The sequence below is a fragment of the Urocitellus parryii genome, chromosome 12 (assembly GCF_045843805.1).
Source record: "Urocitellus parryii isolate mUroPar1 chromosome 12, mUroPar1.hap1, whole genome shotgun sequence".
Lineage (NCBI taxonomy): Eukaryota > Metazoa > Chordata > Mammalia > Rodentia > Sciuridae > Urocitellus > Urocitellus parryii.
Window position 1 is genome coordinate 39185617 of NC_135542.1, and position 13384 is coordinate 39199000.

The following is a 13384-nucleotide window of genomic DNA, read 5'->3' on the forward strand; positions in this document are numbered from 1 at the left end:
TTTAATAGCCTGGAGGGCTGTGCCTCATTTTTCTACTTATAAGTGTTTTCTTGGATATTTTTGTTTGTTTTCAAATGAAATTTAGAATCAGTGTGTCTGCATCTGAAGCATCACACTGTTAGTTTCTTTTTCTTTTTTTTTTTCTCCCCAGTTGGAGGTTTGTTATATTTATGGGTGAGTTTGGAGGGACAGGGTATTGATGTCTTTATGCATTATCATTTTCATGACTGATGTATGTATGACTTACATCTTGGTATATCAGGGCTTCTTTGGGGTCAGAGCAGGATCTTTTAGACAGCAAAAAGTAGCAGACTTCAGGCCAACCCTGTGGATTATTCCCTTTCCACTTGGCTGCTTCCTGCTGGGCTGAAGGACCTCAGATCATCTTTCCATGTTTTTAGCTAAGGTCTCAGCTACTTCAAAATTCTATAAACCGAGGAAGGGAAGGGAGATAACATTTACTTGGGTCGTGGAATTAGCCTTAAGATACTGTTATTTGGAAATACTTAGAAGATTTTTAATTCATATTTAATCTTCCCCATCAAACTTCCATGTATTTAGGGTGTCAATGTGAATTTTCTTTGTAGTACTTGAGATTTTAAATCATTTGCATCTAAGTTCAGTTTGTCAGAATTTGGAAACTGACATGTACTAAAAAGTCGTGGGATTTTTCCTTTTGTTTAAGATCATTTTATCCTGTACCATATTAATCATTTCATGTTTTATTTTATAATCATCATATTGAACGTAAAGTATCTTGATCAATTAGCCACTTTAGTTTGAAAACTTCTGGTCTTACTAATCACTAATGATTTTTTAATGCTTTCTTTTTTGTTGTTGTTGTTGTGTTGTATTTTATTTGTTGTTTGTTTTTTCTTTAACATCCTCTTAAGTCTTCATGCTTAAGTTACCTTCATGAAATTTTGGACACCATTAGGTTTTGCTTCTCTAAAATTCTTAATTCACAATTAGTATGTTGTTCTCTCTCTGACTTTTTTTTAAAAATCTTTCTTTAATTTGCATGTCTGTTTCTTTTGGTTTGAAATTGCTAAGTTGATCTTTTTTTGGTTCCATTATTTATGTCACCATCCATTTAAAACAGGCCACTGTGGAATCTATCATGAGGGATAAGATGCCCAAAAAGGGAGGAAGATGGTGGTTTTCTTGGAGGGGAAGAAACACCACGATCAAAGAGGTAAGCACAGAAAGCAAAACGGCCTCTGCCATTCGGGGTGTGGGGAGGGTGGGACAGAGGGTGAGGAATGAGCAGAGGCGGTTCCCATCTGCATCTGTCACCTGTCAGGTAGGAGCCTGGTCAGGTCGCTCCCTGCTGGGGGCATGGTGTACCTCAGCCCTTGTCCCTGCACCTGCTCTCCAGAGAGATCCATTGCCTTGCTGATTTCTTCCGATTGGCTCTTTTTGTGGTGCTAGGACTGAACCGAGAGCCTTGCCCATGCCAGGCAGGAGCTCTGCCACTGAGCCGCATCCCCAGCCCCAAGGCGGTTTCATTTTACATGCCGTCTCCCCGCTGGCGTGTGCAGACTCGTCTCCAGTGGGACTCTTTCCCTGAGCTCCACATTTGCACACCAGCTGCCCTGTTACTTCTCCACTCAGGTATGTCTTATGGATGCCCCAGATTTAACAGGTTCATTGTGGAGTTTTTGACTCCCCTCTGTCTGATCCACCTGTGGTCTTTCCTCCATCAGTAAGTAGAACATTCCTCCTTCCAGTTGTTCAGGCCCCGTCTGGTCATCTTGGGAGAGTCTGTTCTTTCACAGAAACCTCATGTCCAATCTGTAAAAAGGGTTTCAATGTGAGAATTTAATTAAGAAACTTCGGTACCTTCCTTCCTCTTGTGCTCTCAGAACAGTGACCTGGTTCTCTCCATCTGTCCCCTGAGGTGGCTGTCTAGGTGACGCAGCTCTGGTTTCCCTCCACGTCTGCCATCCTTTGCGTCCAGCTTTCAGCTGTCTCGTGGGCACTTATGCGCTGGCTCTGGCTGGGTGGCCTGGCTTTCCTCCCCATCCAGTGGCTTCCCCCCGGCTGGCCCTCTCTGAAAGTCCTCAAGATTAGTCCCCGGGCCTCTCCTCTGCTTATAGCCCCTGCTTTCCCTGGCCCTCCATCCCTGCATCTGGAGACCCATCTTCATCTCCCGGCCAGGCGTGCCTTGTCTCTCCTGGATTGTTCATAAGTGGCCAACCAGACAGACACCTCCATGGGGGAGCTTCAAGGCATTTAGACTCATTTCTAAAATGGAATTCCTAGTACGCTAGAGAGCTCTTTCCTTCGTTGGAGCCACAGATAGAAAATGGTGTCACTGTTTGTTCATGGGCCAGGTGCTTCCCTTCTCTCACTCCCCTTTCGATCCCTTTGGCTTACCATCATAAATGCCTCTCCTGTTTATCCATTTCTCTGCAGCTCCACCCCATAAGTCTCAACTGCTGTCATCTCTCAAATGGTCTGTGTAGCTGTTCCCGCCCCCACTTCTTGGTTCTCTGTCCTGTAGCTGGATCGTTCTAGTTTGGATAATGGTCCAGTTGATGTTGCTCCCTGCTTATAGACTGAGGTTTCCAGACCCACATACTTTACTTCTTCTGTCTCGATCATCAGCCTTATCTTTATCATTCTCCTCCTGCCTTCTGTGCTTTAATAGAACTGCTAAAAGTAAATGGTCTACCCCAGGGTTTCTGCACCGATTATTTTCTCTGCCCAGAGAATATAGGACCCTCAACACTCCCTTGCTATTATTTAACCAGCTGATCAAGTTCCGCTTGGCAGATTAATGTGTTCTGCCATTCTCTGTTCTCGCAGCCTTGCCTATGAGATTTTCCTTCATAAATTGCATCAGAGTTTATAATTATACACTTAGTAGTCTGTTGAATAGCATGTCTTTTTCCTGGTAGACCCTAAGCTCCATGAAGGGAGAGGCCATGCATAACTTTGACTCTGGGGTGCAGTCCTGGAGCCCACATTGGACTGGGGCTTTGGTAGTAATTGTTGAGGGAATGATGACCACCTTTGGAATGCAGCGTGTAGTGATCATGATATTATTTAACTAGTGAAAGAAAACCCATTGGACTCAATGTACCATTTGTTCAAAGGCAAAAGTTCTATTGAAGAGTTTTATCCAGATTGAGGTGCTCTTTGACATTTTCTGTTAGCACATCTGAGTTTTATTGTGAGTCCCTTTACTTCTGAGGTCTACAAACAAGCTAGAGCAAATACATGCTTTCCCATGGGGAATTAGAAGTGTGAAGGGCTTTCCAGTTTTCTTACTAGAGGGCAGAATGTTCTATTTTGTGTATTTACTTATTTTTCATGGTGCTGGGGATCTAACCCAGAGCTTTATGCACGTCAAGCAAATACTTTTTTGAACTACATCTGCAGTCCTGGGCAGAATATTCTAGAGTTTAAGACAGAAGAATGTTTTAAAGACCTCTTTATTTTATCTGTTTCTACTGATTGTGATTGAGGGAATGCTAATATGAAGTAAGGAGCATTTATTGGATTAAACCTTTCTAAAAAAAAAGCAGAAATATACTTATTTAACACAAGTAAACAAAATAAAAATTGTTAGTAGTAGTGGCAAAGTTTCCTTAAAAAATAACTGGGTATATTATGTCAGTTTTTTTGTGTATTCATATAAAAATTAACAAGTATTTAAAACAAGTTTATATGCATTATATGTGGGGAAGGGTATCTGGTGATGGGGTTTGTGTTGTTCCTTTTCTTTATTAAAGTGCTGCAGTGGAAGTATTAACTTGCCTCCTAGCCAGAGGACCACAGATAAAGAGGTCTCACTGTGTGCCCTGGCATGTCTGTCTGGCCCCATCTGACTTGGTGGGAAGTCTCCGGGGCTGGTGTCTGCCCATCATCGGGGTTGATGCTGTGTATACAGCGTGTCTCTCCGTCTTCACTGCAGTGCTGGGCCTCAGTGACCTCACCCGTTTCACAGATGGGGAAATGAGGCTCTGAGAAGTTCCATGACTTGCCCCAAAAGAAGTGAGAGAAAAAGCCTGGGGCCTGGAGTTTTCTTAGAGATCTAAGGCTCTCCCCAATATACCCCAGGAACATTTCCTATTAAGACTGTAGTACTGAAAGAGAGAAAGATGCTTCAACATTTTCCCCAAGCAAAATATGGTGTGAAAACGTTTTCAAGCATTTCTATTGGCAGTTTAAAGCAAATATTTTGAAAGCCCACAGGAATCCAAGCAGCCCTTGATAAAAGCGTTTGCATACGCTGAGGCAATGATGGAGTTTGGTTTCGTGCCATGAACACTTATGGATAACACTCATTTCTGTCAAAAATATTTCTCAGCTTAATCATATAAGCAAGGGAGTAACTGGGACCTGCCCAAATGAAAACACCCAGAGCCTCCTGGGCCATCCCTGGGTGTGTGCCCTTGGGAAGGGCCACCTTGGGGGTCTGCCTGTCCTTGGGGAGCCCATGGCAGAATGTGAGCTTTAGTGCAAGAGGTTTTTCTTGACTTTCTTTTCTTCTTCTCCAGGAGAGTAAGCCCGAGCAGTGCTTGGCTGGAAAGGGCCACAGCACTGGAGAGCAGCCGTCACAGCTGAGCATGGCCACCAGGTACAGGCGGGTGCCCTGTTGGGGTGTGGCCACTTCTTTCCATACCCAGGGCTGTGCACATGCGCATGGACGCTGAAGGCTTCACAGCGGCTCAAGCCTTGCACCTTGGTCTCAGCCCAGTTCTATGATGCCCTCAGTGACAATTATGTAGATTGGTTTTCCCGTTAGTCTTTGCAAGGTCAACGTGACCCTGAGATGAGACAACAGAACCAGAGCATTGCTCATGGCCCTGCATGTGGTGGTCCTCCAACATCACCATGGTGATGTGGTGATGGTGATGGCGGGTGGGCATTCACGGTGATGGGAAAATAAGTTCCTTTTGAAGGATTTCCCTTTCTGTACAGTTTAAATATGTGCTGATTCCTATTAACTTACAAAGGAGAGATTAGGTTTTAACACTGCTGGTCACAGTTAGTGATGTTTTGTGTTCATCTTAAGCTTTGTAGGAATTTGAGGCAGACCACATCGACATGCTGATACTAGGGGGTCCACATTGGTAGTATCCCTTTTACTTCACCTTGCAGCCTTTCTGTGTGTGAGAAACCCAGACTGCATTTCTTGTTCTGTGGGTAGAGATGAGCTGTGGGCACATCCTTGGAGGCCAGCCAGTGCCTGCCTGGAGTAGGCCTGTTATGGATGCTGCTGCACTGATGGGATTTCCCTGTGTGTCGGTCGGTTTATGGGAGAAGCAGGCTTAGATTTCTGTCCTCTGTCCTGACCTCTTGTCAGTGTCTTAAACAGAGAATTCTCTTTCTGGAATTATTTGCTGGAAGTGGGAAGCCATGTTGGTGACAAGCAGGGAATGTGCTAATTTCCTTATTCTCTGTGGAGAAGGACAAGGTGGGTAGAGTACTCCTCAGGACCAGGGACAACTGTTTTTGGATGTGACTGTCCAGGGACTGGACTCATCTGGCTGGGATGTTCTTGAAGGGAAACTGCTGTTTTTTTCTTTTTTTTTTTTTGGTGGCACCCCAAGCGGTGGTACGTTTCCACCTGGACTCTGCTGCTCTGTGCCTTCCTGTGACTCAGCCAGACCCTAGTGTTAGGCTTGGGGTGTGGGGGCTGCTGTTTGTTCCCCTCACCCTCTGTCTCTGGCTCTTTCCCTGGGGACAGGCTCTCAGGCACAATGATTTGGTTGCTTTCCAGGAATTTTGAGTTTGGCTCAGAGCGAGCTTGGAAGGGTGAAGGCAGGTGTGTTCAGGACGGAGCCCCGGCAGAGCATGGCTGTCCTTAGAAGGGGTGTGTCCAGTACCGGGAGAGAAGCCAGGAGATCTTCAGCAAGTGGCTCCTCTTGTGGAAGACCAGCAGGGACAGCAGCCTCTGAAGTCGGGTGGATCTGGTTAGGAATCCTGGCTCACGCGTGGCCTCAGGCAGAGTACTTCATGTATCTGAGCAAAGGCGCCAGTGGGGGGTTGATGCCCACATGGGCTGGGAGGAGACGGCGCAGGGGGTGGCGGCCTTCAAAGAGAGGACACAAGCAAGGGTACTAAGCTGCATGATGTAAGCACTTGAACCCGAGGGTTCGCTGTACGGGAAATGCCCTGTTTTCCTGGAATTCTCAGGAGCCCCCTCTGTCCCTCTAACGGTTTCTAAATACCAAGCTACCAGAGTAGGATTTGAAGCAGGGCGTTGTCAGCCTCTGAGCCGTCTTCTGCCACATGAATACCCACCTCTTAGCATCTCCATTTGTGGAGTGGGTAAGAGTGGGCCCAGCACCTGCCTCTCCCTCCAGGCCCCCCACTCAGCGCTCACGACCCCAGCACCTGCCTTCTTCCTACTCACTAATGCTCACTCATGATAGCTTCGTGACAAGGTGACCAGAATACACAAGCCCCTGGTCCAGCCTGTGGTCACCTGAGGGGTGTGTATCTGTCTAGAGCCATGCAGTTTCCACTCTCTTGTGGTGCCACCCGTGAGCCAGACCCATCCTGGATTGAGTTAGAAGGGACCGGTGGGGACAGCCACTGGCAGAGGCCCCACTGTTGTCACCACTGCAGTTTTTGCCCTTTCTGGCTGTGGTGTGGACCACCCCAGGAGGACACTGGGCAGGCAGAGGGTGGCGGGCCATCAGGACACTTCAGTAGCTCTTCCCAGTTGGGTTGTCGGTTGTCATCAGCTTGTAGTTCCTTGAGCTGTGACGGCTCTCCTCACTGTCTGACGCAGTCACACTTACCTGTTGACGAGAAATGCTGTTCCCTTTATGTAGACGAGGTTGGACCTTTCATCGTTCTGAATTAGTCAAAACATTTCTTTATCAAACCTGAAAAGTTCTAACTCTTGTGCAATGAATTGAGATTTCAGAAGAAGTAAGTTCTCTTGAGAAATATGAGTCTTTTACTTTATACTGGCATCTTAGACTTTTAGTCTGCTTATTAGATTCATGCAGATAACTTAAAAAAAGGCGTTGGAATGATTTCCTAATTGACAGACTTGATTGACAGAACAGTCCCCAAAGTCCCATAATTGAGCAAACAGCTTGTCACCATACAACTAATTAAAACACCATTTGAAAAATGTATGCTGTGACGAGGGCTGACTCTGAGGCCGTTCCCAGCCTCTCTTCCGAGCACAGATTTCCAAGTGGTGGGAGCCTGTTATATTGTGCTGCTGCTTGCAGGCTCCATAGCGCAAGCGACATTTAATGAGCCGTTGCCGGAGGGGAGTGGGGACTCTGAATGGGAGGCATTTTGTTCCTTGCGGGGTGGCAAAGGGTGGCGAGGGCCGGAAGGCGGCAGCTGTAAACCACCGTCTCCTCGCCCTGGGCTGGCAGTGCCGGCAGCCAACTGTACAACTCCCGTTAGGCTTCGTGTCTGTGTTTTCCTCTCCATGTTCCTTCAAACATGGTATGCTGCGTGAATTTGTGGCTTTTTTTTTAAAGCAGCAGATGGAAATCACAGCTCTTCCCCTTGCGGCTTCCTCCTCCCGGCAGAGGCACACATCAATCTGTTTTCACCAAGAGCTTCCATTCACATTTGGATCTCATTTCAGTCCAAACTGTTTGGTTGGAACATAAACATTTTCCTTGTCAGTAAGGGCCCGTAGCCTTGTCCTCCTGCTGCTGACGAGGACGTCTGTCAGGCCTGGCTGACTCCAGGACTGAGTGTACCGCGCTGGAGAGCCTCCAGGTTATTGGCTGGGCAGAGCCGGTTTGTCCACAGGATCCATCGATGTTAGAAGGGAAGGGACTTCTATAAACTGATTTCTTCCCTGCTCCTCTGACCCCCTCCCCCACCCTCAACAGGAGGGTGTGGCAAAGTGGGGGTGTTGGCTGTGAATTCTGGCAGCTTGTGTGGTGACCCATGGGGTCCTGCAGGGCAGAACTGGCCTGCCTTCCCTGTTACACTGGCCCTTGTTTAGAGCTCCTGGAAGTGCCCTAATTGTGTAGACTCGTATTTGGAGAGGTAGATACAGAGAACAGATGAGGTTGAACTTGTACAATTTGGACTCTTAGGGCTTGGCCTGCCCCTCAGATGGGAGGAGAAGAGAGGCAAAAGAGTGTCAGCGTCCCTAGGTCGGGAGGGATTTGACCCTACTGATTAGGAGTGAACATGTGCTGGTGGAGAGGGAGTGGTGTCGGCTGGAAAGTAGGCAAGTGAATGAGCAGTGTGACCCCCGCATGAATAATGCAGGAGCTGCATGAATGGGGGGGTGCAGCGAGGATTCATTGATAAATTTAATGCCATATGGTAAATGACCACCCAGGAGACAGTTCTCCGGAGAGACCCAATTGACTGAGTTATCGACTTAGGCTAATGCATTTTTAATGGCTGCCCAGATGCATTTTCTAATTTGTGATTACATCACTGTGTTCCAGAATAAAGCACGAATCATCCTCCAGTGACGAAGAGCATGCAGCTGCCAAGCCTTCCAGTGTGAGCCACCTCCCTCTTTTGTCTAACGTCAGCTACAAAAAGACTCTCCGGCTCACATCGGAGCAGCTGGTGAGTCTCCCGGACTCAGTGTGGCTGTGTCTCCAAGTCCTCGGGGGCCATGGTTGTACAGACTTTGGGGTTGCATGAAGGCTTGGATGCTCCTCCCACTTGTACTTTGTGGCACCCTTCCTGCCCCAGTGCACCTGCTGCCCTCTGGCAGCATCACATCCCTCATTTGGATACCGCGTATTTCCACCCAGACTCCGCGTATTTCCACGCCGACACCTGTTGAGGTGGGCCCCCTCGTGACTTCCCTCAAGTTCCCCTTTTTCCTGACCCAATAGAAGGCACCCTGATTGAGCTCCCTTATCCCAAGACATCAGTGACTAATAGACTTCTGAAAATCTCTCAGGGTGCTTAAGAGAGATGTTTGTTAACACAAATGCATCTCTTAAATTGGTGGAAATCTAGGAGAGGCGATGGGATGGGGAGAACATGAGGTAGCAAGGGCATCATCTGGTTATAGTGTTGTGAGAAAGTGTGTGTGTGTGTGTGTGTGTGTGTGTGTGTGTGTGTGTGTGTAGCCCAGCTTTAATCAGGCCCCTTCTGTCCTTGTATCCTATTTCAAACCATGACCATTCAGAGAGCAAATATCCCTGCTATTTTGCAAATGGAGTCTTTTGCATTTGACTTAGTGGGGAGCAGTCTTAGTTATGGTATTTAATGGGAAAAGTTCAGGCCCTGGTACCCATGTTAGCCATGGATGAGGTCCTGTGGCCTGCAAGTTACTGTGTGACATAGGCTCCTGCCAGCAATCTGGGGGACACCTGGAGTCAGCCCTGTGGGTCTGTGCAGTCAGCTAGCATGCACCAGAACATCCCAGCAAAGAGACTCAGAACTCCCCAAAAGTCATTTTACTTTCTGAATTCAGTATGATTTCTTTAGGTCACCACTATATTCTGTGGCTGATAATGACTGATAACTGAGCCTTCTTTTTTCTAATTTGTGTCAGTAAAATAACTATTAAAAACACATTTTAAATAAGCATGAAAAACATGGTTATTTAGGGAACATTTTCACATTTGGTTTAGATTTGTGTCTCCATATCAGGACCTTCACATGTCTCTTCTGTAACTACAGTTTATCTTGCCAAGGCTCATGGCCTGTCATGTAGCCCTGTCCAGAAACACTGGATCATGTCAGAATTACCCTTGGAAGCAGGATACTTACGGGAAGTGGGTGATGCTGTGCTGGGTGTGGCCTGGGAGCTGAGATTCAGGTTGCCTGTCCAGTCCCAGAAAGACCAAGAACAAGCAGCAGAAGAGGAACTTCACGGTGGCCCAGGGCTGTGATTGCTTTTGGAACTTTGGCTTCCTTCTCATAGACAGAGGCCCATGTCCCTCACCCTGGGCCTTCTCTCAAGCAGACGCAGTTATTCATATTTTTCAGAAAAGCTTGAAGTTGAAGAATGGCCCCAATGACGTGGTTTTCAGTGTCACCACACAGTATCAAGGCACCTGTCGCTGTGAAGGCACCATCTATCTGTGGAACTGGGATGATAAAGTCGTCATTTCTGATATTGACGGCACCATCACGAGGTAAGACGACTTCAGTGTGGGAGCCTGGTCTCCAGATGGACTTCATGCTCCTCCTCGGGAGCCTGGTGGGACTCCAGAGTTCAGCCCCTGGGCCTCAGCAGCTGTCTTTCATGGCCTGGGGATGGTTTTCCCTGGGGTGCCATCTTTCTGCCTTGGTTGCTGACCCGGATGCTTTTGGAGAAGGCCTCTGTGGAATGGTCAGCGCCTCTTCACTTGAATTTAGCAAGCCTAGCTCTTGGCCTGTGGTCAGACTGAAGGCGCCCTCTGGTGGCTCATACCCCGTTCTGACCAGAGTCTACTTGATGACTTGAGTCTTGGGCTTTGTATCCACAGTGTCCTGGGTCTTGTTCATATTTTTTATTGAAGTATGAATGGTGTGTTGAATTTGAATAGGTTTTAAAAATCCCTTTGTAGTTACCTTGTTATTTTTCTCATCGTTGTCTTTATTTAGATCAGATACCCTTGGCCACATTTTGCCCACCCTCGGGAAGGATTGGACCCACCAGGGCATTGCGAAGTTGTACCATAAAGTGAGCCAGTAAGTACAGAGTGCTCGTCTCCTATTTCCTGGCACCGCTGGCACATGCACCGTTCTGAACTCAGTCTTTCCTGCCAGGCATGGGGTGACTTATGGAGATGGGGGACCTAACCCAAGAAGGGGCAGTGGGAGTGGAGAGTGGGGGTGGAGAATCCTAAGTTGCACAGAGAGTCCTGACAGTTCCATACTTGGGTCAGGACCACGAAGCAAGAAAGAAAGTGTAGGTGAGTCAAAAATTGCTAGGAGAAAGAAGAAGGTGGCAGTGTTAGCTGAGGGACTGGGGTTCGATTCAACCAGGGAAAGTCAAAAGGATAGGCTTATGTGTGCCAAGCGATCACCTCTGGTCTAAAAAGTTGCAGACTCCATGCAAATTTTAGATGAGGTGCTGGTCCTGAAAGTCAGCTTGCAGTGCGCTCCGTGTCCACCTGGTCTGTGGAGTGCGCAGTGAGTGGGATGGCAGTGCTCACTGCTGGGGCCTACACCTGGGATGTCAAGTGGTGACTGGTTCTCAAACTGCCATCGTGTGGGGCACTTGTGTTGCTTCCCTTGATCTTATAGTAATTCTGAAAAGCAAGTAATATCATTTCTGTGTGAGTATAAGGGGAATTAACTTGAAAAGTTCAAATTATTTGTCCAAATCCTGTAGCTGCTAATGGGCAGGACTCATTCAAACCCTGGTTGCCTGGCTCCAAGGCCACAGCTTCTGCTCTGCTTGCCTCCAGGGGTTGGAGCCCTTCAGTGATTCTCCACCTGCCATCCTGGCTTGCTGGACTTCGCCTCTGATCCACATAGTTACACCTTCTCTAGCTTTCTGTGGACTAGAGTCTCCAACACCTCTCCCTCTGGTGTCTTCTGTTCTCCATCCAATGAGAGCTGGAGGTGTGTCTGAGTCAGGAGAGCCTTGTCTTCCATGGGTGAGCAAGTCGAGGACATCACATATTTAGTGTCCGGATGGGCATCTCAGGTCCGGTGTTCCCAACCTGATGTGCTTACCTCTGATCCACATGGGTGGTGTTGAGGTGTGGGGAGTTGTTTAGCTGGACAGAGGTCTTTCTGGAATTTTGCACACAGACAAATAAATAGTCTTCCCTGCCCCATATTCTTCCATTTATGCAACATTCATGGAGTGCCTGTGAGTGCTCTGTCCTGTGGCAAATGGTTGGGGTCATCATGCACCAGCCAGTCACTTACTCCAGGACCTTATGATCCTGCAGTGGAGGATCTGGTGGATTGCAAGATTCAGATTTCTTCTTAGATGCCCAGCCTAGTGGTTTAACCCTTTCTAGATTTCATCTTTAAAAATTTACAAGAGTAAAGCATGCTTCTTTAAAAAGATTTCTAAAGATCCAGATTACAGAAATTTTAAAAGTTCCAAGGTAAAGGTTATAGCTGCCTCCTCCCTACCCTACCCGCTAGTGAATTGTTCCCAGAAATACTGTGGACAACCTGTTCTATCTTGCTGTTGTACTTACTAAAAAAAAAAAAAAAAAAGAAAGAAAAAAATCCATTCTACCCTCATATGTCCTCATGATGTTTAACTGTCTGTCATATCTTTTGGTTTTGTTGCATATGAAGATTACCTTATTCTTTTTAGCTGCTTCACAAAATTCTCTTACCGGTATACCCTGCTTTATTTAACCCATAACTCTGTTGATGAACATGTAGACAGTCTTTTTTACTATTTCCAAAAGTGATGCCACAAGTATTTACATATTTTGGTATTCTACTTATAATGTGTGTGTGAATGAGTAAAGGAGGCGTGAACCTTAGCAAGTCCTGCGGGAGAACTAGACGTGGTGTTCTTCCCCTGAACTGCACGTGGTTGCCCCCAGCCTGCACTCTTATAGATGTTGTGTGCACCCCTTCCCCACAGCCCTCCATGGCTGGCTTTTCACTCAGGAGGATTGATCTGCCCCTTGGCTAGTGTGACACTTAGAGTTGCATTTATTTTTGGTTTAAGGAAGATGCCTTCCTGGGTCAGGATGTTGAGTTCTTCATAGCCTGATTCATTTTGAGTATTGGAGCATAAATCTATTTCTGTCTTTTTAGTGACATTAGAAAAGGGCCACATTTCTTTCTACCTCCCGCCCCTTTTGGTCTTGATTTATCTCTCTCTTGGATTTTCCTGAAGTAATATCTTAAAAAATAAAGTCTCGTGGCTTCCCAAAGTCACTGGATGGTCCTTTTCTTTGAAAGTTTAGAAAGAATAAACTCTGTTGGGATCTGAGGATGCTGCAGAATTCTTCTTAGTCGTCATTTTGGTCGAGTGGCTGGAGTGTCATGACATGTGGTCTGATGTCAGTTTGCTCATTGAGTTTGGTGTGTGCTGTCTGTGGTGCCCAAGGACAGTCAGGCTGTGGGATTTGCAGTGCTGACTGGGGCTCCTGGGGCAGTGTATGGGTCTGCAGGGGCGCCACACCAGCACCTACCAGAGGAAGTGCTCAGGCTCATGCTTCCCAGCAGTTTCCCAGCCTCATGATCACTCCTCCTTTCCTGCTGCTCTTGGACCTTTGTGCTCTGATGTGCTGTGTTCCCGACTCTGCTCCTTTTCTGTCTTCTTGCCTTTGCTCTCGCAATAGCTTTTGCTTAACGTGTCTCTACCTCTGATTTTTGCCTTTCAACATTTTTCCAGCCTTTACTGTCTGTCTCACATGCCATAGTCTTCATGATATGTTTCCAGGCCAGAACCCGTGACCCTGGCCAGCTGTCAGCTCCTGCCTTCCCTGGCTTTGCAGCTCTTCCCTGGTGTCCAGGGGCGTGGGCCTAGATTGTTGGCTACAGTCCCCAT

The 13384-nt window shown here is 47.1% G+C and overlaps 1 protein-coding gene across 7 annotated transcripts in view; it reads left to right on the forward strand.

The window, feature by feature from the left end:
• Positions 1-13384, forward strand: part of Lpin1 (lipin 1) — a 111000-nt gene that overhangs the window by 81035 nt on the left and 16581 nt on the right. For all 7 annotated transcript variants that reach the window (XM_026388963.2, XM_026389029.2, XM_026389106.2 and 4 more), the window contains 5 exons: positions 1103-1195; positions 4509-4588; positions 8403-8529; positions 9910-10058; positions 10510-10596. In XM_026388963.2, coding sequence (XP_026244748.2) covers positions 1103-1195; positions 4509-4588; positions 8403-8529; positions 9910-10058; positions 10510-10596 — 536 coding nt within the window. The remainder of the gene's footprint in view (positions 1-1102; positions 1196-4508; positions 4589-8402; positions 8530-9909; positions 10059-10509; positions 10597-13384) is intronic.